The sequence below is a fragment of the Phoenix dactylifera genome, chromosome 11, assembly GCF_009389715.1.
Source record: "Phoenix dactylifera cultivar Barhee BC4 chromosome 11, palm_55x_up_171113_PBpolish2nd_filt_p, whole genome shotgun sequence".
NCBI lineage: Eukaryota > Viridiplantae > Streptophyta > Magnoliopsida > Arecales > Arecaceae > Phoenix > Phoenix dactylifera.
In genome coordinates, this window is record NC_052402.1 from 13,584,053 (window position 1) to 13,610,799 (window position 26,747).

Below are 26,747 nucleotides of genomic sequence, written 5' to 3' on the forward strand. Positions count from 1 at the left end.
ATTCAGGTGCATATCTAGATGAGGGCTGGGAGATTAGAGATCTGTTGTCTGGCTATTTCATTTGAAATACACTTCACTATTATCTTGCAAGTATTATATAGCAGATCTTATCTATATTTTGTAAACCATAAGTAGTCTTTTTTTTCTTTTTGAAAAAATCTCTTGGTTCCATAGTTAACAACTAAGATTCTCTCTAATAGCTAATATCTATTGTTGTTGTTATTACTATTACTATTATTTGCTGCTGTTGTTGTTCTTATTATTATTGTCTTATGTGTGCAACATCAGTTATTCAATTGTTCCATGTATATAAGGCATGGTTTCGTACATACTTATGCACTTTTGTATTCTTTCCTCTGTATGCAAAATGATCTTATTCTATTTTGTAGTTTGAAAATAACATAATCTTGGAACTAATTTGACCATTTTTTTGTTTCTTTTATTGTATTGCTGACCTAACAAAAACATCAAATCATAATCTCTTGATATTCTGCTTATCACTCTTCCTATCTTATTGTGAAAAGGGAGCAAAAGGCATCTTCTTGTCTCATTATGCGAGGTTGAGAATATACCTTATATGGACTATCAGATTTTTCAGATCAGTGGGATAGATCTTGTAGACACATTCTCAATGGATGCCGAGGCAACTTGTGTTGAGACTCGCTTGGATTCGCTTCGCTCATTGGAAGAGCCTCAAGAGGATTTCCCCAGATCCTCACACCACCACATGAATCCGAGAGGAGAGAATAAGAGAGAGAGAGAGAGAGAGAGAGAGAGAGAGAGAGAGAGAGAAGGGATTTTCTATACTAAACCCTAACCTCATACCTCCTATTTATAGGCAAGGGAAAGTTCACTAGGGTTAGGCTAAGGCCACTTAAGTGGCCGCCTCTTCTCCTTCTCGTGTACATCAGAAAGTGAGGGGGCATCTATGGGCGCTGATGCCCTTTCTCATGTAAACGAGAGTGGGGTTGGTTCCCCTAGACTGGCATCCCACTCGCTTCTCAAGCATTGAGCCCAATAAGGGCCTGATAATGGGCCTAAACCAGTTTAGAGCCTGCCATCCCTCAATCAATTGGTTCATATCCTGTATAGATCCCATGACTCCGTAATAATAGATCCCTATCATATAGAGTTCCCAACAAATCTTTCTTATGGCATGTTAAGCCAATTATTCTTATTTGACAATCCAGTTAGGTAACCAAACTACTTTATAATCTCTCGAAGACAAATCGATGAGTTTGGATCTATGCACGCAACTAAGGATTGTGCCAAGGTGTATGCACAATTTCCAAATTAAGCTGAATCAACTGTAACAAACATGGAATTGCGATGATAGATTGGGTTTGGGATTTTGATCAAAGGGCACTAGGCATATGATTAATCAACACTTGATTAATCGAAAGGGGTTGCTAGTTCATGGAAAATGGCTTTTGAAAATATTGATTACGAGTACTAGACCTTGTACCGGTAGCCAACCAATACACTCCATATTGAGTGTTGATACATTACACTACTGGTATAGCAATGTGGTCCAATATAGCAAACTATGATTTTGATGGTATTTTTTTAAGATATTACAGCCCTTGTCGCACATGCTTTGCACATCTATAAGTAAATGGATAGCATCCATGCTTTGCACATCTAGGTCAATATTATTCTAAACTGAAAACTAGTTTCTCAAATCATGAATCAACTTAACCTTGTTTAGCTTCTGTTATTGCCTGCATATTTTGCTATATTAATCGTACTAGTTGAATAAATGCAAAGTTGGGTTTCAGTATAGGTACTCGACCTTGTACCGGTACATTATTAGTATTATGGTTTGTTATGATATTCCCCCAATATGGACACATGTATGTTCTAGGAGTCAAGATTAGAGCTGTACCATGTGTTGGTATGAGGCTGTACTTAGCCCCCATACTGTACTAGTCAATACGGCATGCCCTGTACAGGTTGGTTTGTGTTGGTACAGAAAACCTTGGTTTGAAGTACTGGTACTAGCATCTGTACCTATGCTTTATCGGAAAGGAATAGACTAGTATGGTATGGTACTTCATCGACGCATGGTTTGCCTCTTGGTCTTGGCATAACGAAATAGAGGTGAAATTCCATGTGTTGGTGTGGTACCAATATGGGGGATGTATTAGTACTGATACCTTACTATTGTAATCCAATACGGCTGGTATACATCAGAGTTTAATCCTTGAATTAAAGTATATCTGTTATATGATATGCTGTAATATGTTTTGCAGGATATGATTATTAAATTGCTAGTAAAAGAAGAAAATGCAACCTTCGAATAACTATATATTGATTAATAATGTTATATAATGTTGATGTATCATTGTAGATAAAAGGAATTATAGAAGAGGGAAAGGAAAGGTTGGCGAGACTTGTTTGGTTTGTTTTTTCTGGTTTGCTGTCAAGTGATACTCAAAGTTTTCTTAGAAAATCCATCTTTATTCCTGCTAACCAATAGGGTATCCAACATTAATGATGAGTTTAAAAAAGACTAAATTTTAACTTGCAAAGGGATAATTATTTTGGTTTTGGAATTTGGATGCCTATGGAATATGGATGCCTATAATAAAACCTAACACTCTTACAGGCTGTTTGATTGCCTGCAATTCCATTTGCCTGCAAAACAATTTGCAGTTGCAATGTAATTTCTGCAATCCTCATGATTATAGGACCTTCTTCAACCCAGTAAGTAAATTTATAGGACTCTTTAACATTAATTGTAGTCAGAATAACATTTTAATAATTGCCAAAATAATAATTTATAGCAGCTGGGTTCTAATCCTTCTCTAATTAACCAATCCTTGTCTGCATAGCATTATAGTAATACTCAGAGCAAATCTAAGGACTTTATGATAGAAAATAATCGAACTTGATGGAAAATGACTTGATAATTCAGAAAATAATCCAGTGATAATCATCCATTGAGTTTGCTACCCCTGTTGTTTGTATTAATTGTTAGAGGATGTCACTTAATAGGGCTAATTTTCCTTATGAAAGGGTTTAACAGGATTATTTCTTTTTTGAATTCGGCACATATAGGGGTACTTCAGATACTGGACACCAAAAATAAAGGAGTTCTTGTCAGAACATTCTCAAGCTGAGGCAGATAAAGAATCTAAGCTGAAAGGCATTCTTCAGAGGTTGATCAAGTATTTCAGTGAGCATCATAGCAAGTGGAGACAGTTGGTTTCTGCAACTGCAGGTATCTTTCTTTTACCAATAATAATATTATTTCATATACACTCTTCATACATTTTCTAAATCTAAACATCATGTATAATCAATCACATTCCGAATGGCATAATAGCTGTTCACTGACTGCTATTTCTCACATGCTACATTCACTTACCATTGTGGATGTTACGGGACTTTCTTGAATTTGGTCTCCTCTTATTTCATCATATTTTTGAATTTCATGGTTTTGTCTCAATTAAAAACAAAAAGAGGAATGCCATTAATTCTTTTAAGGTAATTATAACAAATTAAAGAATTCACTGATCTGATGTAGAAAGACTACTCGGCATTTTTAACATGTCCAATTAATTGATTAAGTCTTTATATCTTCAATGAAAGCCAAAGGAAATATGAAGAATAGAAGAGCTCTGGTTTATCCCAAGAAGTAGCACTGTTTCAGATGTTTTGATAGTGTTTTAAGAAGAAAAAGTAGGCTACATCAAATTGTACTGTGTTGAAGTGATGGTCACTGGTATAAGTTATGCCCCAATAAAGTGGTATGCTTCTTCCTGCTGTCCCCAGAACCTACAGCTATGGTATGTAAATAAAGCATGGATAGGTTAGTTTGTCCTTGGTTGGGACCTCTCTCAACATAGGATGCAGTTTAAGCTAATATGTTTCTCACATCCTATACCCACCACCAGTTAAGGCTAGAACTTGTTCATCATTCTCATTTCACTATAGTTCCTTCTAAAACACACCCTTGATTGACAATACTACATTTCTGATGACTAACAATGGTAAAGAAAATTGAGTAATTTGTTGGAATCTGCCCTGTGATGGGCTGGTTATTGCTAAATGCATCCCCTTAATTCAAAGATGATAAGTTCTAGGAGCTGAAGAGATGCTATTCTGCCTTGCACTTGGGGAATTTAAAAGACTTTGAATGCAGACTATATATGCACTATCTTCAAAGTTCTCATTTTTAAATACTTGATGTCTAGTGATGTAAGACAGTACAAGAGATGTTAAGAGGAAGTAAGTTCAAAATTTCAGTTTCTTGGAGGATTTCTCAATTCTCAAGGCTAACACATTACACTGATTAAAAGTCACTATCTTCTGTCCTTTGTAAAATATCATTTTCTGACTATGCTGTGTGCTGCATGATGCAGAGCTAGATGTTTTAATAAGCCTGGCAATTGCAAGTGACTATTATGAGGGACCAGCATGCCGCCCATTCATTATGGAAATATGCCATTCAGATGACAAACTTCCATTTTTGTCTGCTAAAAGTCTGGGACATCCAATTCTCCAAAGTGATGCCTTAGGCAAGGGTTCTTTTGTGCCCAATGATGTAAGTATTGGTGGGGCAGGGCGTGCCAACTTTATCCTTCTCACAGGTCCAAATATGGGTGGTAAGTCAACTCTACTTCGCCAAGTCTGCCTGTCTGTGATTTTGGCACAGGTAAGATATTGCTCATGAGTTTGTTCATTGTTACTCCTTTACCTTCTCTTCATGTTAAGTTTCTCTTCCCCAGATTGGAGCAGATGTCCCTGCAGAAAGCTTTAAGCTCTCTCCTGTCGATCGCATCTTTGTTCGAATGGGTGCAAGAGATCACATTATTGCTGGCCAAAGTACATTCTTGATGGAACTTTCAGAGACTGCTTCAATGCTGGTAAGTGTTATTTGGGGACTATGAATGTGAAATGTCTGTGGTTTGTTCTTCATGCTTGATATCTAAAATATGGAAGTCCTTTCTGCTTGTGTAGATTATGGGGAATCATTTTTTTCCATGTTTGATACTTTTATATTTTGACCTCTTTAATGCAGTCTTCTGCCACCCAAAATTCTCTAGTGGCATTAGATGAGCTTGGGCGGGGCACATCAACTTCTGATGGACAAGCTATTGCGTGAGTACCGATCATAGATACTGGAGAGTTGCTTTGTGTCAAAATAGCATTCATCTTGCAAATTCTGCATTTTCCGATGTGTTCTTTTCTCAATATTTATTCTATTGTGTGCAGTTTTTAGTAATAATTTTCTTCTCGCCTTTTATTCAATTGACAGTGCATCTGTTTTAGAATATCTTGTTCATCGGATACAGTGCCGAGGCTTGTTTTCTACTCATTATCATCGATTGGCCGTAGAATATGAGAAAGATGCTAAGGTGCACTTTTCATATCTGTATTATGAAATCTGCATGTGTCCGCTGGGCAAATTGCTGGCTCTAATGTATCATGCATACATAGGTGTCACTGTGTCATATGGCTTGCCAAGTTGGAAAGGGAGTTAGCGGATTGGAAGAAGTTACTTTTCTTTATAGACTGACTCCTGGTTCATGCCCCAAAAGCTATGGTGTTAATGTTGCTCGTTTGGCTGGTATTCTTTTTCCCAATTGACTGTTTTATTTCATTTTATTTTCCTTTGGAACGTCATCCTTTTATCATGGTTCACTGCAACGATAAGCTGAAATATCATGAGAATTTAGCTATCATCTATAAGAAATGTTATCATTTGCATGATTTAAGAGGACTGTTTGCATTTTTTATTTTCTTGAAGTTGTTATTTAGTTCTGAAATGTCAAAACGACTGACATATTTGGAAATCCAGGAATACCTGCCTCTGTGTTGCAAACTGCCATGGCAAAATCGCGTGAATTTGAAGCAGGTTATGGGAAGCGCGAGTATGAAAGTGAAGGTGAGCTTCCAGATCCAATGAAGGATGGTGAAGTAGTTGTTATCAAGGACCTGCTTTGTATTACTGAGAGATGGAACTGCCAAAAGGATTTCCGCGCCATAAATTTAAATTTACTCAGTGAAATGCAAAAGAGAGCTAGGGTTCTTGTGCTGGAAAGCTGAATCCCAGTTTTGCCATCTGTGAATGGTTTTGCAATCGAAGAAATGACAAGCGTTTTACTTGAGTGCCATTTTTGGTTAGGTCCACACAGCAAAACTGGAGATTGCACTACTGGTGCTGATTTGCTATTGAGACCACCTTCACTGATAAAGTCTTGGTATACAGAAGGCCTACGCCGGCTGGTTGATGAATGGACCCGGAGAGCTTTACCTTTATGTGTAAATGACCACCGAAACACATTTGGCCGGTTTGGCGTCCGAGATGGATAACAGCATGACTAGCATGAGACACCTAGGCCAGGTTGGTCATAATCTGGTGGCGCTATTAGCCTCTAAATGTCAAGTGACCCTCAAGAAAATTGTGTATATGTCCAAAGGAAAAATCATTTGTTGGGGAAGCTTGCAACTTTTGCTTAGTTATCAATGAAAATTTTTGTATAAAATGCTTTGGGCTGGAGTATGGCCTTTGGTTCCTCTTTTCCTTTGTTTTCCTGCTGCTTCAAATGCTTGCACTTTTTGAACTGGATGGTTGACTGCTCATGATGGCCTAGGCATTGATTCAAGACCCTGCTGGCTAAGTGCAGTTTTGTTAAGATGAAATTTATATCAGGCTTTCATGAATCAGACCTAAAACTTTGCATTTTAAAGACAGGTGCGCAAACCATTAAAAGAATATAACAGTTTGTATACATTTAGATCATTTTACTGGGATGGCCTGCAGTACTTTTAACCATTAATTTGGTGCTCCTTGTGTAGGCGAACACATTTTGGCCTTGCACAATAGCGTGTGTTCTGTTGATTGCTATGGATTTTGTGACTCACTGGGGATAAGTTCTGAACTATTATTTCTTGGTGCTTAATGGATGGATATCACATTGTCATCTATGAAATCATGGTTGTGCTAAAAGAGAGCGAGGAGTTCTTTTATTCGTCTGCCAAGTCAAATTAAACAAGAAAGAAAAGATCAATAGAACTAATAAAATTACGTTCTAAACTTCTGGACAAATTGAGCTTTGCAGTGTAAAGATGATATTGCAATGAATGGCAGAATTATTCTATTTCAGTGATCCTCTAAGCTTTTAGGAGTTCTGATGACTTAAAAATTTATCTGGTTGCTTATGATGGGACAGGTTTCAAGTGGAGGCATCCTAGTTTTTAGATTTGCTAATTGCTGACACTTATATTCGTTTTTGCAAAGAATAAGATATTTTTATTTTTATGATAGTTTTGTTCTTATTTAATTTGGTGGACTTGATTGTTGGGGTTCAAAAACCCGATATATGTAGAAACTCTAATATTTGGGCTTGGGTAAGTAAAGTGAAGGTGGACATGCTTTTCTTTGTATCAAAAATATAATTCTATGCAATACAATATACAAATATAAATATGATGTGAAAGACATGATGATTATATCATATTATAGAAAGTCTCATGTTGTGGAGCTTAAAACCATGAATTCGCATATGTATTCTTTTACTAGTCTACTTCTAATTATAAAAAAATTAATAGTGCTTGTTTTCTAAATTTGATTGGAATTATCTAAAAAATAATCACTATTATTTTCATAAAATGAAATAAAATAACCACCATAAAATTGAAATTGAAAATAATGATGTTATGTGCTATACAATTAGTTCATCAGCAGAAGTATTGTATTTTCTAAATTACATGAAGTTTCCAATTTTAAAAAAATTTAATTATTAATTGAATAATAAAATTATTAAACAATAGCTGTTATCTCTGTTATTGTGATTGTTAATGTCATAGCACTATGTAAAACCTATGTCTCTAAATTTATCACTAGCAATGATAGCATTAGAACATATTTATAATTAATCAAAATGTTTCAAAATTATATTATTTATCACTTATTATATTAAATTATCAGCTGGTTCAATAAGGAATAAGGATAATTAAAATTAAATATATTACATCCATGGTCCTTAAATAGTGAATTTGGAAGCATAACAATATCATTATAACAGTAATGACAATTGTAAGCAGTCCGCTTTATTTCTAACTACATGTATTCTTAATGGTTCCTTATGACTATTATTATTTGTTTAAGTGGATATAGCATATAATAAGAAGATAATTATTACTCTCTTCAATTATTCCACCATTTATAGATTAAACAAGTTCTTTTTTTTACATAATATAATTTATAAAGATTTAATTTAATAAGTTATATATTCTAAGTTCCCATAACTATTGCAATGACTTATATCCAGTATGAATAGTTAATTCTTGATATTATTTGTAATTAACTTTTACACGTGTATCAAATATCTAAGCAAAGCCATCCTCTGACCTTTGAATTTTTATTTTACATCTAACTAAAAATCATCAATAATTTATCATACTTTGTAAAAAAGAAAATCTATATTTCTATAATTAGGAAAATTAAATAATAATACACAACACATTTATTCTCCACAATTCATATATAATATATATCATAGATTTTTTTTGCATGAATACACCTCCTAAATATCGAATTTTGCATCAATATATTTTTGAAATTGATATTTGTATGTATACCTTCGTAAAACATTTGTTTTGCTAGTCTACCTTTTTGTTTATTTTTGTTTTTATAATGTACCCAGGCCATCTAACACCGTTAAAAAACTTAATGGTTTCAAATTAAAATGACTAAAATATTCTTAATGAGAAGATGTACAAAAATATATATATTTATAAGGCGGTCACGTTGGAGGACAAAAAAATAATTTCAAAATTCTATTTATTTTTAATTAAAATAAATATGGTTTTTATCAATGGTGTTGGAGGAATCGTTGTATTAGGAGCATTTGTGCAAAAATAGTATTTTATGAGAATACAAAAATAAATATAAATTTTACGAATGTATTCACGTAAATTTGAATTTGAGGAGGGTATTCATGAAAAAAAAAAACCTATATTATATAAAAGGCCCCACACACCCCATGCTCCCTATCACGTGCCCAATCACTAGTAGTTCGCCATGACTGGTTCAAACAAACTGAGCTGTGTTCAGAAAAAGCTTTTGGAGGTGCAACACTTGGGACGCATGGAAGGAGAGCGAGCCCACAGGCTCGGTCAAAAAAAATATCGAAGAAAAGCCGAAGGCAGACATAACCAACACTGCAAACGCTCTCATCGCCATCCACGTTATCACATTCCAACCAACATATGTAACCCCTTCTTAGTTCTGTTAACATCCCCACGTATCCCACCATTAACCCTACCCTCATGACAAGCTTATAAATCTCAGCTAAAAGTTTTCTCCCCAGGTTCTCCCCCTACCCCCCCCCCCCTCTCTCTCTCTCTAACTCCCCCTTCACTCTCTTTCATCTCCATCTCAGCTGCATAAACACCACTTACAGTCGTACCAAAGAGATAGATGGCCATGGGAACGGCTGGTAGGGGCTTCCTCGTCCCTCTTCTCTTCATCAACTTCGTCATGCACATCATCATCCTTGGCCTCGCTGGATGGTCCCTCGATAGGATCATCGACCGCGACAGGCGCCCACGTAAGTTGATGCATGACATGCATGAGGCTTCGTTTGTGGTTTGATTTCAAGAACTTGGCTTGTTTTTTTTTTGACTGTGTATGGATTTAGAAGGGAATCCGTCGACGAGCTACTTGCTGATCTTGTCATTGATGGCTGGAGCGGTGGGCGCGTGCTCGGCGGTGGCAGGGCTGCTGCATACGAGGGCGTGGCGGAGCGACAGCTTGGCGAGTGCAATCTCTTCTGCATTGGTTTCTTGGGCTCTCACGGCCCTCTCGTTCGGGTTGTCACACCTCTCTCAACTAGCTTTTCCTGGTTCCTTTTATAATGGTCTATGTTGAATAAAGATAGAATAAAGTCAGTCCGAGTGGTTGCCTTACCTTTTTCCTGCAGAGAGGCTGTTTTCATATTTCGAATCTATGACTTCTCGATCGATTTATTATACTTATCCCTACTAATTTTTCATAATATTTTCCTATGATGATCTACCTTGTATGCAATTTTATTTTTAAAAAAAGAAAAAACATCTGTCATTTTATCCTATATCCACCTTAATCCTTGTTAGCGAGAGCTTAAGCTCTCAAGCAGACCGAGCCACTGGCTTGTGGAATCAGGGCTTTGCTAATTGGGAGGCGAAGTGAGGGCCAATACTTCCTAAAAATCAAACCCCCCATCTACTTCCCAATGAGGGGGAGATGGTACTTTCTGAATTAAGGTTTGATGGTAGCTGAATGTTTTTTTAATTTTTTAGAATTAGGACAAGAGAAATCTCTGATCAAAATGTCGCGACGCCAGGGCGAACCTAAGTTACTTGATAAATGATACCCCAATGACTTTGCTAACTCAACTAATTGGCACCCTCTGGGTGTTTTGATCTTCAAGTACGGTATGCTGAAAATAGATAGTTGAGTGCCAAAATGGTCATGTAGGAGAGCATAAGTCCCTAAAATCATCTAGTAACTATGAGGTCACACACTGAAGATAGTTCATACTTTTCAAAACAATAATGTGGGCATCTAAAGTAAACTAATTTTCAAGAACTTTTTTTTTTTTTTTTTTTTGCCTTGTTTCTTAATAGATATTACAAGAATTTGAAAAATTGAATTTCTTTAGGAGGAATATATGCATGGAGCGGGGCAATTTAATAGAGATCGTGATTCGATAGATGTTGGAAAATCAATTCATTAGAAAATTTTCATATATTGCTATTAAAACCATGAAAAACTCAAAAATAATGCTAACAAAAAATTGTTACCACAAAACACTTGATCTCTGAAGGACAAAAACCTTGCTTTTTCAAACTAAACAAAATAATGGGACCTGCAATCAATTGTTACATCTAAACCAGATTGGGGATTTTTTTTCGTTTGCGTATATATAGTTCACCTTTCCATTTAAACACTTCCAAATTTTTACTTAATTTTTCTGATGTTGGTTGTAAACATAGCCTTACAGATCATTGAAATGCAGCCATCAAGAGAGCATTTTGAAACAAGGATATATCATACAAAGACAAAGATAGGATCTATTTAATTGACAGCTAAAACCTATATATCTTCATGAAATATCATTTAGAAAGACAAAATCAAAACCTATTCCATCTCCATAATTGAGTTTCCACAAATTTTTATTTTTTGACAGCTAAAACCTATATATCTTCATGAAATATCATTTAGAAAGACAAAATCAAAACCTATTCCATCTCCATAATTGAGTTTCCACAAATTTTTATTTTTTCTACTTGTCGAGGAAAACCCGACGACGATCACCATAACTAACAAATTGACAATTTTTTATCTTTGTGTTCTGCAGTGTTGCATGCAAGCATATCAATCTGGGAAACCGAGGGAGACATCTGGTATGTGAAGTACTCAAAAACCATTAATAAGAAATATTTTTTATCAACAAACTGAATAATAGTTGTTATCAAACCTATGTTGTGTTTCAATATTTGCAGAGAACTTTGGAAGCTTTTATCATAATCTTGACCTTCACACAGCTGCTTTACCTGATCCTGCTACATGCTGGTATCATGAACAGCAGATATGGCCCCGGTTACTGGAACTATGGCACTGACTATGGAGTAATGTCTCATGAAGCACGGAAGGATTCAACCATCACAGAACCTTCAGATGCCTAAATAGATCAGTGGTGTTCATTTTGATACAAGCTCAACATGGCTGGGCTTCTGCTTTCCAACTTTTCTCTTTTTTCCTCTTAATTTTTATCCCATCAGAAGTTAAGCACTCAGAACCTTATATCTGCTCAAGTAATTTTTTCTTTTTTTTTGAGTCAGTTTGTGTCTTCTTTTGCCGAAATGTTGGTTGGGTGGTCTTTTATTTCCGAGTCCCTGCATTCTTTTTCATTTTGGTATTTTTTTTTAAAAAAAGGAATGCATGCAGGTATGATAACCTTTTTTATTTAGTAGCAATAAATCCCAAATATGTTGATACAAAAATATGAACTTGCAAGAAAACATCATGCAATGCAAGAGAAACCAGGAGAGGATTAGAGACAAGGGATACTGATGAAGCTGTCTGTTTTTCAGAGTTTTTTAAATCAATTACCAAAGCTAAAAATTTCTTCTTTTTTTTTGATAAAAAAGGAGGCAAAGATGCCACTCTGCATTTATTAAGGATGAAAATATCTACAAGTCTATATGTACAAGAGGTTTAGCAGTGCACTCGCCTGCTGAATAACAATGGGCTTGACAACCAGAAACAGAGATGAACAACACCAACAGCAGGTGGAAGATATTACATTGTGAGAGAAGATGTAGACCCTCATTTGCTCCAAAGCTAAAAATTTCACTTTATCTCAGAAGCATTTTTGTAACAACTGTACAAGTAAAGGAGTCAAAGCTTGAAAACTACACATGAAAGTGAAAAGAAGCTATAGGTTTATCCCTTTATTTTTTATATTTTTGAGAGGAAGGAGACTAATGGGTGATCCCTTTTATATTTGAATTGACACAGAAGGCCAGGAAAGTAGAATTGATTTATAAATGCAGTTTGAGACTCCAATTGTGGTGCTTAAATGCTAATAAGCGAAGATGGCTCGATATAAAAGGGTAGAAGCAAAACCACTGGATGGCAAACAAGTTTGACTTAATTTACCTTTGGATGCAAACTAAATTTCAGAAGATCAGTCTTACTGCTAGTGCATCTAGTGCAACAATCTCCAAAATATACTACTTCTAAGGATTCCAGTTATTTGTTGTAAAATCCACCTGATGAATTCACACAAGATATGCTTTTTCCCCCCTCCCTCCAATTAATTAATAAGATGTGTTTCGAAGTGTGCTTAGAATAAGTTGCTTGAAACAATTATAGCTGGCAGCATAACAAAGACATGCAGAATCCTAATCCTGGATTCCAGGACATCATATCAAACAGGACCCAAATGGGAAGAGAAAAATGAATGAATCATACTGTCATTGGTTCCAAGGCAAGGCATCCAAATTTGTCATGTTTCTTTAAGTTAATTTTCACCAGATCAGTTTATGTATTATATGTTGTTTTCTCTTCATGAACCTTGATGAGGTCAAGGGAGATCGGCCTCCGGCCCACGCGTCTAGCGCTACGGAGGGATCTGCCGCCCTCCGACCTCACCCCCACCGGTCTAAACAGCGGAAGCGACTGCTTCTTCTCAGAAGTATTGTCCGCTTTGAAGGAGGTTTCATAGTCTCTTCCCAACATACGGTTTTGCCCCGCAAAATGTGCCTATAAAGAGAAAGGGGTAGCCCCCCTCTATTTAAGAAACAGACCTCTTCGCTATTTAGTCAATGTGAAATTAAGTCCAGGCCACTTTATTCCCACAACGTAGCCTCCCCAGTGAAGAGGTCTGTGCCGGGATCAAGGGGTCCTGCATGGGCCACCAGTGATGAGATCAAGGGAGATCGGCCTCCGGCCTGTGCGTTCAGCGCTACGGGGGATCTACCGCCCTCTAACCTCGTCCCCATCGGTCTAAACAGCGGAAGCGACTGCTTCTCAGAGGTATTGTCCGCTTTGAAGGGGGTTTCATTGTCTCTTCCCAACGCACGATTTTGCCCGCAAAAGGTGCCTCTAAACAGAAAGAGGTAGCCCCTCTCCATTTAAGGAACATGCCTCTCCACTATTTAGTTGATGTGGGACTAAATGCAGGCTTCTTTATTTCCATAACAAACCTAAAGTAAGAAAGTAAGAAAGGAGAGATGTTTCCTTTGATACATAGGATGTATCCATAGTTTAAAAATCCAAAAACTAGACCCGTCTTGAAAGTTAGCTGAGTACAGTTAAGCTCATTCAAATACTGCATGGAGCCCTAATGCTTATTGTTAACATGATAACAATATATTAATTAAATAATTAAAATAAAAAAAATAAGAGACACCAATGACTAGTTAACAGCTATCAACGACTTTTTTTTTTTCTTGTTTATTCTGAATCCTAATCAAATTCAAAGGAAACAATAAACTATCTCGGTAAATAGTATTACGGCTCTCACCTAAAGAAATTCAAATTTTAGTAATTTTTGGGAAAGGAATATAACTATACCATGAATAAGCATGACAGAATGGACCCTCATCCTAGACACATTGTACTAATTGTTTAGGAAAAAAAGTAGAATAATACATAATGATAAGTTAATAAATAATTGATTGTGAAAGATTAATGTTATTTCAAAGGTTTGATAGATTGTCACTCATATACCACTTATATTGTAGAAGACACCCTCAATAACATGCTTTGGATAGAAATGTGAGAGAAAAAAGATGGTATTGAGATATGGTATAATTAGTGTTAAAGACTTGATTGAGTCAAGTTATTCAGACTGAGCTCCGAGTAACTCAACAAGCTAGCCAAGTCAAGATTGATCCAAAATCTAGATTTTACACAATTCGAATCTTCTACAGAGTTGGCTTGAAAACTTGCCAGTGGAGATGTCTCGGCCAATTCTCAAGTTGATTCACCAGTTTTTGAACTATGTCACGTACCTAATTCTTGGATTAATTTATATAAAATATAGTTCATGATTGCATAGAATGAGTTGTTAATCAAGATATATCACCACATAGTTTCGACAGATAAGTTTTGGGCTAAAAATACTATCATTAAATAAGCATAATTGAACTAGTATGTCTACACAAACACACACACACACATATATATATATATATATATATATATATATATATATATATATATATATATATATATATATATATATATATATATATGCGCGCGCGCATACTGTTGGTGGATTGGAGTATGGGTTTGGCCGGTCGGGTTTAACAACTTTAAACCTAGGCCTAATTCAAAAATTTCAATAGATTTGACTTGGATCCACACCCAACCTGCTTATCATCCGATCTAGATTGGGTTAAATACTAGGTTGGGTTAATCACTAGGTTTATAGGTTAGGGAGACAACCCTATACTTCATAACCATAGAAATTTAAGGGTACAAATATTATTTTTAATTTTTCGATTGACCAAATGATTCTTCAATTCATATCCCAAAATTCAAACTACTCAAGAATCATGCAATATTTTGTTATTTTATGCATAACAGAGGGGATATGACTAATCATTATGAATAAGTGGTGTTAGAATTAGTTAATACTTCATAGGTAAAATCTCCTCTGAACAAAATCATAGTGCAATTAAACAGGTATAAGATGTTTGCCTGTTTTGTTTTCTTTCCTTTTCTTTATTTTCTTTTCAGTTCATTTTCATACAGGTTATTTTTGATGCCTCTTCTATAATTATTTTAAATGAATATATATTCAAATATATAAAGTTTTTATTTTCTCCAAATTCAAAATTCATATGGCCCCACACTTAAAATGTGAAGGGTTGTGCCGGGTCCTACACTTGCGGCTTCTGTGCATCTTGTGGCTCATCTGGAAACTTCCATTTTGTGGCTTTCTCAAAGTCAATTTTGATAGACGTATTAAGAATAGAGAGCAAAGTGGAGGAGCTGGCTTTATCATTTGCAACCACAGATCAATCCTCATAGCAGCAAGTGACTGTCTATTGTATGACATATTGGTGTCGCTTGCTGAGCTAAGAGCTGCATGGAAGGATTTGACTTATGCTGCTCTAGTTTTGCAAGCTGATAGTATTGTTTTGAAAAGAGATCTCCGAACAGTCATAATAGCAGAAGCGGAGCATGAAGACACCCATATTCCACTGCTGATAGATATTTGGAGGCTCAAAGCGAGTTGCACCTCATATGGGATCAGACATATCTACAGAGATGATTATAGAACAGCTAATTGGATGGGAGAGGTCAGCATCACTATCTTAGGGGCTACAGGATATTCTTATGATTGGTGCTCTAGGGATTGTGGTCACACAAGGGCCTTGTAAAGTAGCTCTTCTTATCTATATAAAAAAAACAAAAGGTTTTGTCCATTAGTTGAGACCACTTGCAACAATAAACAATCCCAAACACATACATATTTTATGCAAGCTTTACATCGATCTTGTCGTTATTCTCTTGAAATCATCCCTCCTATCCTAGCTCGATGGCATCATGTTCTAGAAAAATCAACAAAAATGCATGGGCCCATGGATCTAACACTTAGCATGACAACATTTTGAGTCCAAAGTATAGTGATATCTGACAACAATAGGTACACACACATTGGAAGGGCCCATCTTACATTGTATATATATTTTTTAAATGATAGCCACTATGATTTCTTTTGTCATAGCAGCCATTACAATAATGAGAACAATGGCTATTATTTAACATTTTGAATATTCCTTGAAATAAAATAGCATATTTTAATATCAATATCTTTGCATCAATTACAAAATATTTTTTTTTTATATCGATGATGCTGTAATTGTTATTTTCTTTTATAATAATAAATAAGAAATAAATATCGATCATTATATTTTTTTTACTTGCAAATAATTTTAATTCAGATAGACCAAGAATAAATGTGGTGGTAGATGATTGTTATTGCCATCGATGGCAATTTTATGAAAAAGCTGATCAATGAATCATGGGATGATCAAAGTAGATGCGATCTATTTTTTTTTTTTATTTTGTATATTTGCACCATCAATAAGTATTCTTTTTAAGTTAGATTAGTTATATAAAAAGACCCACAAATGGAGCGGCAATAATTGGAGGCTTATGGGCCCAAGATGGGAAGGGGAAAGCAAGGGAGAGCATTAGCATCACGTGGATAATGCTGTGCTTGTCCGCTCTCACGAAAAAGAACAGAAACAATGGAACGAGTCAAAGCGAACCTAGATTAGATTCTGTCCCTTGACCCTTTTATTACATCCCTCTGAGGGCTCGTTTGGTTCGCGGGAAAAGAAGGGGGGAAAGTGTGGTCAACGGGAAAGTAATGAGATGCCTCTTGTTTGGTTGGAGTTTTCAAAGGAGAGAGAAGGAAAAGTTGTATTCCCATGGGAATGTGATTCCCACATTTCATGGAAAAGTCTTTCCCATGAGAAACATGGGAAAGTTACTTTCCCATGAGGCGGGAATCACTTCATTTTTACTTTTTTCCAAAAAGTCCCTTCAGTATTAAAGAAGCATTAAAGAGGCATTAAAAACCTAATTTTTATTAAGGGCATAATAGGAATTATATATAACTTTCCTAGGAAAGTGGATGGCCAACCAAACATAAGCACCTTGGAAATTTGTCACTTTCCCATGGTCAACCAAACATGCCAAAAATACTTTCCTAGGCATCCTCTTCCTAGAAATTTGTTTTCCAGGAATCATATTCCTAGGAAGGAAAATGCTTCCCGCGAACCAAACGAGCCCTGAAATTTTTCTGACAAGGTTGGAGGTTAATTGTGTAAGATTAGATATGGTCCAAGATTAGATATGGTCCAAGCTGGCTGAGCTGTCTCCAGCTGTAATCGGTTATCTTCTTTGAAGTTTGTGCCCCCTTGCGACCACAACACGTCATCTTTCACGCCCTGCCACCTCGGGATTGCAGTGAATTTATTAAAGAAAAAGATAAAATTTTCATGAGGATGAAGGAGAGATTTGGAAGTACAAGATTTATAATGATGCATTAAGAGACGTGCTCAATGGATGAGGTTGTAAAAAATCAGCGATTATTATTTGCCGCTTGTAGAGCCTTCGTGGGAAAATTTTGTTTAGTTAATTATTAAAAAATTAGCATATTTTAGAGTGCCTAATATTTAGTTGAGCATCTATTTTTTTAGTAAAAAATATTTATTATATTTTTAATAAAGAAAAAATTTTATCCATAAATTTTGATGATTTAAGAATAGTTTTAGAAAAATATATCAAATTTTTAACTGATTGAAAATAGCTTTTCTACGCTCCTCATGAATTTTTTTAATGAAATATGAGAATTTTATTCTCATACGAATGCTTTTTTTTTTTTTGAAAACTCTAATCAAATTAAAGATTTTTTTCGTTTTCTGTTGACTATAATTTTTCTTATTTTATTTTTACGAACCAAATAAGTCCTAATATTATGGGTCTAAAGAAATGATCGAGAAGGAGATATAATTTAAGATGAGTTTTAGTATCAACCTGAGGCATGGTCTGGAAAGGAAATTGAATTTTTGGGAGTATACAGACTTTATATATAGATTGGGTTAAATTTGGATAGGTTTAACAGAAATTGATCCTTGCATCCATTTGAGATTAGCATTATTATCCTATGTAATGATTATGAATTTATTGTTTTTATTTAGGTGTATTTTGATGAAAAGAAAGTAATGTTTTGTCCAATGAGAGAGTAATTATTGGATTTTTTTGTCAAGTTTACCCTTGCAAAGAAAACCATACAAACAATAAAAATACCAATACTATGAATTACTAGGCACATATAACTAGAAATTTTAGGCTCTATATACACTATTTCAATAGCTATTGATGTGTAAATCAATGAAAGAAGATCAAATAGTATTAAAGCAATAATATAAAAAATAAAAGAGAGTACTTTTAGAGTAAAATGCATCAAAGAAATGAATATCTTGCTGAAAATAATGGACAATAGGTTTAAAAGATCCCAACTTTTCCAAGTCTTCTAATAATAAAATTTTGCAAATGACGAACAACCTCTTGTGAATGGTAAATAGGGAGAGGGGCTCAAATGGTTGTCATGGAGATTCTTAGTAGAGCCATAATCAAGTTTGCCAAGCAAATGGGAATAATTATAGAAATAAATCTTGAGAAAGCAGGTGATGATGAAGTTTTAAGCATAGAAAGGATTGAGATTAGGAGTAGCTAATTTTTGAATAGATGCAAATTCCTTACAGAAAGATTCGGTGTAAGTGTTTCATCATATAAAAATTATACCTTAACCATAACAATATAGGAGTTTAGGGGCAGCTAATTTTTAGTTTTTGTGCATTCTCTTGCAATTAAACATATTTATAACTTCAACAAAAACTTTTCAATTATAACTATGCAATTACGAATGCTAATAAAGCAATGAACTAATCTTAGCCAAGTAATCAAATTGGATCATATAATTTTCTACCTTATAGTCAATTTTGTGGAGTTGATTGATCCAGGAATCTTATCTGGGTCAACCAATTTGTAGATAAGTCACTAGAGTTTGGAGGAGGAGGAAGTGGGGTCAACTTATTCGAATGGTATTAAGCAAATCTAAATCCATCCGAACCAAGAAGTATGAAACTTGAGACTATGACAAAAGGCAACCTACTTCCAAACCCAAGTTGGCCCAAAGGTATCATCTAAACATAAGTTTTGTTAGGCAACCTACTTTCGAAGCTGGTTTGAATGGGAACCCTAAGAAAGATATGGATAGCCTCCTCCTCGGAAGAAAGAAGAACTTCAGCTTTAACAATCAAGATAATGGAGAATCACTGAGGTGTAAATCTGTCATGAAGTTTGCTTCAAAATATATCTTCTTCACAATCAAAAAGAAAATAGTTTCAAAAATAAAATTAATAACAAGAGGCCCTAGTGAGGCTCTTGTAATGTTAACCGTTGAAAATAATATTTTGCCTATAAATTGTTATATTTTTATTTAATAAAAATATTATAAAGGAATAATCTACTAGAATAAAATTAGAAGGTTGAAAAGAGCGTGCCTGGATTGAGGCGTGTGATATACACTACTCTAAGAACGTGATTCATCCTTCACGTGCAGGTTTGCGGTGATCTCGTTCGTAAAGTACAACAATCTAGCTCGGTTCGATCCTTTTCTAACGAGTACGATCACTGTGGAGGCTTAATCCGACTGACTTCTTCTGATGCTTATAAAATAAATAATAGATAGAAAAGAAAGGTGAAAAAAGTCTCTATTTGTAGAAAAAGCTTTTGGAAGATAGAATACTAAAAAAAACAGATCAGATTGTTTTTGAATAAATCCTGGATTATCAGGAAGATCGAAGAGACGTTTCAAAGATACGTCATGGCAAGTCCAACTCTTTGAAAAGAGGCGTCTCATAAAAATATATTTTAAAATATTTAAAATAACTAAAATTTAGAGAATAAGAAAATTTATTTTTTTACAATTAAAACTAATATTATTTCCAACATTAACCAGATCAATTTTGTTGGATTGTTTAGGGGAATTTGGTTGGCACCAGGCTGACTTGCGCTTGCAAACTTTCAATGGAGCCTAACATACCTGAACCCGTGAATGAGCTAAAAAAGATTTGAATTACCCGCCGTAGCAAAATAAAAAATAAAAAAAAAATAAAATAAAAAAAATAAATTGAAAACGGATCGGCTGACCCACATAAAATAACCCGACAAATTCTGGCACGCGTTTTTGACGTAATCAACACGCAAAGCCGCCGATTCGCTCACCACAAATTCGGACGCGTGTCGCGTCCTCCCTCCACTGGCCTCGCTGTTCGGGTCATCCGAACCTATGATGGGAATCACGTAAATAATTGGACTTATTAGGGGTAATAACGTCTCCATGTCCATTAGGATCCCCGTCCTTTCGAGGTGGTTTCGTCGGATTTAACGTCGTGGACGAAATCCCCGCCGTCGATTTCTTTCCCCACCCAAATCTCTTCCACCCCTTCCTCTTCTCCTATTTATTTACATATTTGTCGGAACGAATCCTCTCTCTCTTGGATTGCGAATCTGCGATTAGGGTTTGGATATGGGGGAAATGGGGAAGGTGTTCGTCGGGTGGGAGGAGGTGGTGGTGTCGAACGACAAGGGGAGGAGGGTGGTGCACTACTACCTCCGGGACGCCGGCTGCGGGATGGATTTGGCGGTGGTGGGGCGGGAGAAGAGCGTGCGCCACATGTCCTACGCCGTTCCTGGGAAGTTCCTCAGATCGCTCCTTGCGCTGCGGCCAGGCCACCATCTTCTGGCCTCCTCCTGCGCGTCCTTCGGCTGCCCGCCGTCGTCGTCCTCCGGGCTGTCCCTCAAGTGGCGGTCCCGCAGGGAGGTCGTCGATTGGCTCTCTTCCCTCGTCTCAGGTATTTCGGCTTGCCTGTTCCCGCAATAAATTTTAGAATTTGAGAAGAAATAAGGCTTGGAAATCCGTGAGAGATTAAAGAAGATGGCTTTTTTTTTCCTTCCGGAATTGAAATTGAGAAGAAATAAAGCTTGGAAAAACGTGAAAGAATTGAAAAGGTGGATTTTTTGATGTTATTTTGGGATCGGGTTTGGTTTTGGGATTCTGTAGCTTTCGTATGGATCTCTTGTATCCTTGATGGGTTTTTGGGAAAAGTGCTCCTTTCTTTGTTTGGATTGATGAGTGGAGGTGCTGGTGTGCAAAGTTTTGGGGATTTCTCTGGTTGTTTTATATATATATATATATATATATATATATATATATATATATATATATATATATATATATATATATATATATATATATATATATATATATATATAAATTCATAGAAGGCTAATTGATGGGCCAACTCTGTGACTTGTCATAGATTGCTTCTGTTCACTTATCATACGATATCCAGGAAGTTAAACCGTGAAATAATTTGAAAAGGATATTTTTTGATGATTCTTACATGATTTTTATTGAAATCTTCGATTTCGTATATGTCTGTTCCATTTTTTGATAGGAATTATTTAAGGGTTGGTTCTTTGGTTCGTTTCAACTATAGCCCTAATCCATCACATATCTCTTCTCTTTCTGTTGCATATATAGATAGTTTCTATGAAAGAAATAGAAGGTAATAGTGTTTCAAATAGTTGGTTCTGGTTGCTTCTTTTGGTTGAAGTTAAGGGGAGATAGATCTAGAGAACCTGCAAACATAATTGAAAACGTGATTTTTTAAATTTTTTTCTTGTTTGAATTTCTTCGTTGGCGTCAGCAACCTTGGATTTCCTTCGGATCTACTGACACCTTAAGCTTTCTGGGTCGTTTGCTCCTTGCTTTGGTAACGCTCATTGTGCAAGAACAAGGAGATATCCCTTTTGCCCTCTATTTTTTCCACTGGAAATCTTAGAAGGAAAATATAAACTTTGGTGGGTCTGGGCTACTGTTATCAAGCCACCAGTTTTTGAAAGATAATCCTTTTTTGTATACTTTTGATTTTGTCTTTTCTTTTATTTATTTATTTTGCTTTCTCATCCATGTAGTCTTCTCTGTTTCGTTTATGTTGTGGCTTTTCTATTTGTTCTGGAGCTATTTTGTTTTCAGGAGTCTTCATGCTATTATGTTTAACTCCTGAAAACCATGATATATTGATTTCTTTTCTATATATGTTTTTTTTAAAATTTTACTCCATGAACTTTCTTCGATTCATAACTCCTGTGGAGTTAGTATTCTGATTTGAGGTAATTTTCCTCATCGCTGTGCCTTCTCTCTCCCAACCCTTAGAAATTATCTTGGGCTTCCTTTGGATAAATTATCTTATGTGTTCTAAAATATGTGAAATTTGTTCTTTTTTATTTTTTTTGTCTGGACGTTTGAATAAAAAAAAATTCGTACTATGCAGCTCTTTGCTTCCCTTCTTTTTTAAAATTTGAAGTTATATTGATGATTATTTAGTCTTGTTTATATTGATGATGGCTTTAGTTTAGAGTTTTGCTTTCAGTAATTTTTTGGGTTACAGAGTTTGTTATGAAAAATCTAGAGTTTTTTTTAGTGTGTATATAGTATGTTATCAAGTTATTTCCCATCTTCTTAAAATTTGCTGTTTGTTTTGTCTTGTAGATTTGAAAATTATTTTGCCTAGTTGGTGACTATTGTCTCACCTGTGCTTTTAGGTGAAGATTGTTATTTCTAACTTCTTATTCGACCCCTGTACTGTTTTAGGTGACTACATGTTTTCTTTCATTGTTCTCATTGTTTTTGTTAATGATCTTTGATCTTGGCAGATCCTTCACCGAATAGATCTCTCAGTTTGGCTAGCCTCATTACAGCTATCTTTTTGAATTTAATTTCATTCCTCAGGCATCTGCAAATTTAACTTGACTTTGAAAGATTTCTTGTACGTTATGGATCTTGAAGACTGTATTCCTTGTGTTGCTTTGCTTGAAAGCCTTTATCTGATCAGATGAAATAGTCTCAGCAAGTACTACAAATAGTTATGACTCGGTGCCAGTTTCAGTGCACATGGAACCCTTCACGAGTCAAGAACAGATAGCATACTGAAGGTCACGTCCTTGTAGTTTCTAGACTTGCTCGAGATGCCATTTCTTTCAAAGATATTAGTAATATGGTTGATATTGTACTTTCTCCAAGGGAATCTGCTTTAGAAATCTATCAATGTAGTGAGAAACACTTGTTCTTTCTCAAATTGTTATTTAACAACCTTCACCTTTTGAACACAAGTTACCCATTTTCTATGCCTGTGTAATTTTAATATTTTTACCAAGGTTACCTTTAGGAAAGAAGTTCAGTAATTCATAATTTGATTTTATGCTTTAGTTGGATCCAATTCTCACAATTTACAGTACAGTTTGGATTACAGCATGAGGTTGTTATTGCCACTTATCCTTTTTTTCTTTTTCCATCTTTCCTTCTGAACCAACTTCACATTATGTCAATTTTTGCAAGGTGTTTCTTTACTGTAGACTTCAATTTTGAGGGTTTCAACTTTCCTGTTTTCCTGTCCTTTTGAAAACTTGGTTTTATAATTGTTATGTAGTTTCTTATAGGTTCTCTCTTTCTTTTTTATTCTTTTTAGAGTCTCCCATGAACTGGGATGGTTGTCTGAAGGTTGAGAATCATAGTTTAAATTTGAGTTTTGTTTTGATGAAGATTTTGCAATCCAACAAAATGTCTGTTCTTTTTACAGATTCAATATCTTATGGATCTTCTCCTATGGTGGATAGATTTTCAGATGATGAAGATGATGAACCTACATATATCCCTGCTTCCAAGGTAGAGAAATTATATTGGTTGTATTTTTCTCTAATTGTGTGAATTATCTTTCTGTTGCGAAGCAAGTGAAGCTAGAAGCTGTTTCATTTATTATTATCTTTCTTTTCTATTGCTTCCCTTTGTTTATTCAGGGCCTTTCATCAGGGAAAATGGGACATCAATCTGAAGAATTTTCATGGTTAGGTTCTTCATGGATTTGCAGGAAAAGACGCAAACACTACCGATCTTTCTGCTGGAATGGAATTACAATCTCTGTATGTATTTAATTTGCAATGACTTCATTCTTGTTATTATTTTTGCATTGGTTTAATGTGTGCCATATGCTTGCCTAGGTTCATGACTTTGTCCATGTCATGACTGAAGAGAATCAGACACTTGTGGCATATGTGGAAGATTTGTATGAGGACTTGAGAGCCAACAATATGGCTGTGGTACGATGGTTTCACAAAGTTGATGAGGTTGGTATTCTTTTGCCTCCTGATGTTAATGACAGAGAGATTTTCTTCTCTCTTTGTCTTCAAGATTTCAGTGTTGAATGCATTGATGGATTAGCTGCCGTCCTCAGTGCTCAGCATTTTGAGAAGTTTCAGAATGAGGCAAAGAATAGCAGTTGGGAACCTTACCTGTGTCGCAGGCAGATTGACAATGATGATGTCAAACCTTTCGACATAACTCAGGTCCAGGGCTACTGGAGCCAGGAACTACTTCGGTCTATGTTTACATCTTCTTTGAAATTGAGATTTAAAATAACCTGCGGTGGTTCTAGTTTGGATGGGGATCGAAATTGCCATGATCCCCGAAGTGGACTTAAGAAACATAGGTTGAGTAGTGGTGGTATTGATTTTGCCGGAACAGTTGCTAGGGATATGAACAGGAAAACAAAATTGGGTGCTAGCAGTAAAGAAGAAAGACATATGACAGACACCATTTCTGCTCCTGGTTTCCTCGGAAAGGAGTTGTTCAAGCAAAAACTCCAGCCGCAGCTATCTCCAGGATGCCATGTCGAAGTACTGTCACAAGATAGTGGAATAAGGGGATGCTGGTTCCGATGTGTGATTATTAAAAGGCACCATGATAAGGTGAAAGTTCGCTATCAAGATGTTCAAGATGCTGATGAAAATGGCAGTTTAGAGGTAAATAATAAATTTTACATGTATGTTTCTTCTCTTATGCCTGGGTGGATGTGCTTATATCTGAACATTTTTTTTTCAATTTTTTTTACAGGAATGGGTTCTGCTTTCAAGGGTTGCAGCAACAGATAGGTTGGGTATACGCTTATGTGGGAGGCCAGTGGTTCGTCCAAATCCATCAGACAGAGGCAGGTTGTCATGTAGCTTCAATGTTGGGGCTATTGTTGATGCATGGTGGCATGATGGCTGGTGGGAGGGTATTGTGATTCGTAAAGAATCTGAAGGGCAAATCCATGTATATTTCCCAGGTAAAATCTTGTAGTCATTATACCATTACATTAAACTTGGTACAATTTTTGGTGTCTGAATAGATAAAATTGCAAGAATTATTTTCCTGGACTGCTCGAGTATTCTTACTAATGTTGAATATTGCTTGTTTGAGTATTGCAGGAGAAAAGCAAGTTTCTATTTTTAGCCAGGGTGGCTTGAGACCCTCACAGGAATGGATTGGCAACAAATGGAATCATATAAAAGACAGAAAAGATACTGTAAGCTCATTGTTGTCTGTTATGGAGCGTGAGGATATGGGTTTGTTCAGCGATGAAGGAATCCCAATTCAATCACCAGACACCAATAGGCTTCCTGAAACAGAATACCTAACTGAGAGCGCAGCAGCAGAGAGAACTGTTGAATGCAAGCTTACGCCTCATAGAGATTCATTGATATTTAAATCTGGAGATGTGTTGGATCTTGCTAAAGAATGTTATCTGGATGGCTTGAAATGGGGCTCATCAAAGAAAAGGAAGAGAAGAGAGTTTGCCTGTGATGATCCAGATCATACTAAAAGACGTTGTGAAGTTCACAGCAGTAGCAGCCGAGAGGAAGCAGAACAGTCTAATGCTTGCAGGGTGTTTATGCTACCCAAATCATTGAAAGTTGATCATGACAACTGCAAGATTGGTGGTGATCCTCTGTTCAGTGCCCCAATGACAGTTTCAAGCTTGGTCATGTCCAGATGAAGCTTGCCATGATTGTATAGTTAGTTTCAAGAATGCTGACCATTTTTTGAAGATTTCAGTAGCTATGTGGGGTGTGATCTCCATGCACCCTATTCTATTTTTTTTCCAGAGGTTGCAAGGATAAAATGGAGCCCTTGGAGCCTACACAGCTTCAAGCCATTGACCCCCATTAACGACTAAGGAACTTGCGTGTTATGCTGTATTTATTGTAGTCCAGAATTTCTTACATGGGCGCATGTCATAAGGGCCTGTTGGGTTGAGGAGGTGATAAAGATTTTAGAGTCAGATCCTTTTGCGAATCCTATCCAAAGTTTTCCTGTCGGCCTCATTCCAGATGATACCGCATTTCCATTGGGTTCTTTCTCTGGCTTTACCCTTATTTTGTTTTAGTTTTTAGTTAACTTACAAACATTGATGTACATCTGAACGATTCCATTTGTATCTCCAAATAAATTAGTGATAATGACAACCTTGAGGTTCTGTTGTGTTGCACATGTTTATTTCGTAAATTACTTGGTTTGTTGTGCTAATACTGTGTAGATTCTGTTATTTCTTATTACTGTTTTCTCAAAAAGAGTTTCCTATAGATGTCAATTGTGGAGATGCTTGGATGTAGATCACTTTACCTATAAATTTTAGTGTAAATGGTAACTTTATTGGAACATCTAATCTATTTTTAACGGTATTTCCAAAATTCCAGAGAACTTGGTATCATGATTTGTTTTTTCAGATTTACAGATATCTTTTTTCATACTTCTTCCTTAATCTTTGCGCCT

At 35.8% G+C, this 26,747-nt stretch overlaps 3 protein-coding genes across 5 annotated transcripts in view; all 3 read left to right on the plus strand.

The window, feature by feature from the left end:
* The window catches only part of LOC103715035 (DNA mismatch repair protein MSH6), a 39,207-nt gene extending 32,677 nt beyond the window's left edge, over positions 1-6,530 (plus strand). For both annotated transcript variants that reach the window (XM_039131691.1, XM_039131690.1), the window contains exons 11-17: positions 3,061-3,223; positions 4,368-4,660; positions 4,734-4,871; positions 5,027-5,106; positions 5,264-5,363; positions 5,446-5,575; positions 5,807-6,530. In XM_039131691.1, coding sequence (XP_038987619.1) covers positions 3,061-3,223; positions 4,368-4,660; positions 4,734-4,871; positions 5,027-5,106; positions 5,264-5,363; positions 5,446-5,575; positions 5,807-6,054 — 1,152 coding nt within the window. In that variant the 3' untranslated portion in view covers positions 6,055-6,530. The remainder of the gene's footprint in view (positions 1-3,060; positions 3,224-4,367; positions 4,661-4,733; positions 4,872-5,026; positions 5,107-5,263; positions 5,364-5,445; positions 5,576-5,806) is intronic.
* Positions 6,531-9,372: 2,842 nt separating this feature from the next.
* LOC103715048 (membrane protein PM19L) lies at positions 9,373-12,309 on the plus strand. The gene is made up of 5 exons (XM_039132107.1): positions 9,373-9,563; positions 9,648-9,825; positions 11,355-11,400; positions 11,500-11,587; positions 12,239-12,309. Exons 1-5 carry the CDS (start codon positions 9,434-9,436, stop codon positions 12,307-12,309), a joined length of 513 nt encoding a protein of 170 aa, XP_038988035.1. The 5' UTR covers positions 9,373-9,433.
* Positions 12,310-20,577: 8,268 nt separating this feature from the next.
* LOC103715034 lies at positions 20,578-26,465 on the plus strand. Of its 2 annotated transcripts, none has more exons than XM_008802534.4 (6): positions 20,578-20,946; positions 23,737-23,822; positions 23,954-24,076; positions 24,155-24,955; positions 25,047-25,260; positions 25,403-26,465. In XM_008802534.4, exons 1-6 carry the CDS (start codon positions 20,622-20,624, stop codon positions 25,969-25,971), a joined length of 2,118 nt encoding a protein of 705 aa, XP_008800756.2. In that variant the 5' UTR covers positions 20,578-20,621; the 3' UTR covers positions 25,972-26,465. The 2 variants fall into 2 exon arrangements, with proteins under 2 accessions (XP_008800756.2, XP_008800757.2); XM_008802535.3 differs by lacking the exon at positions 20,578-20,946 and adding an exon at positions 21,397-23,092.
* The last annotated feature ends 282 nt before the right edge of the window (positions 26,466-26,747 follow it).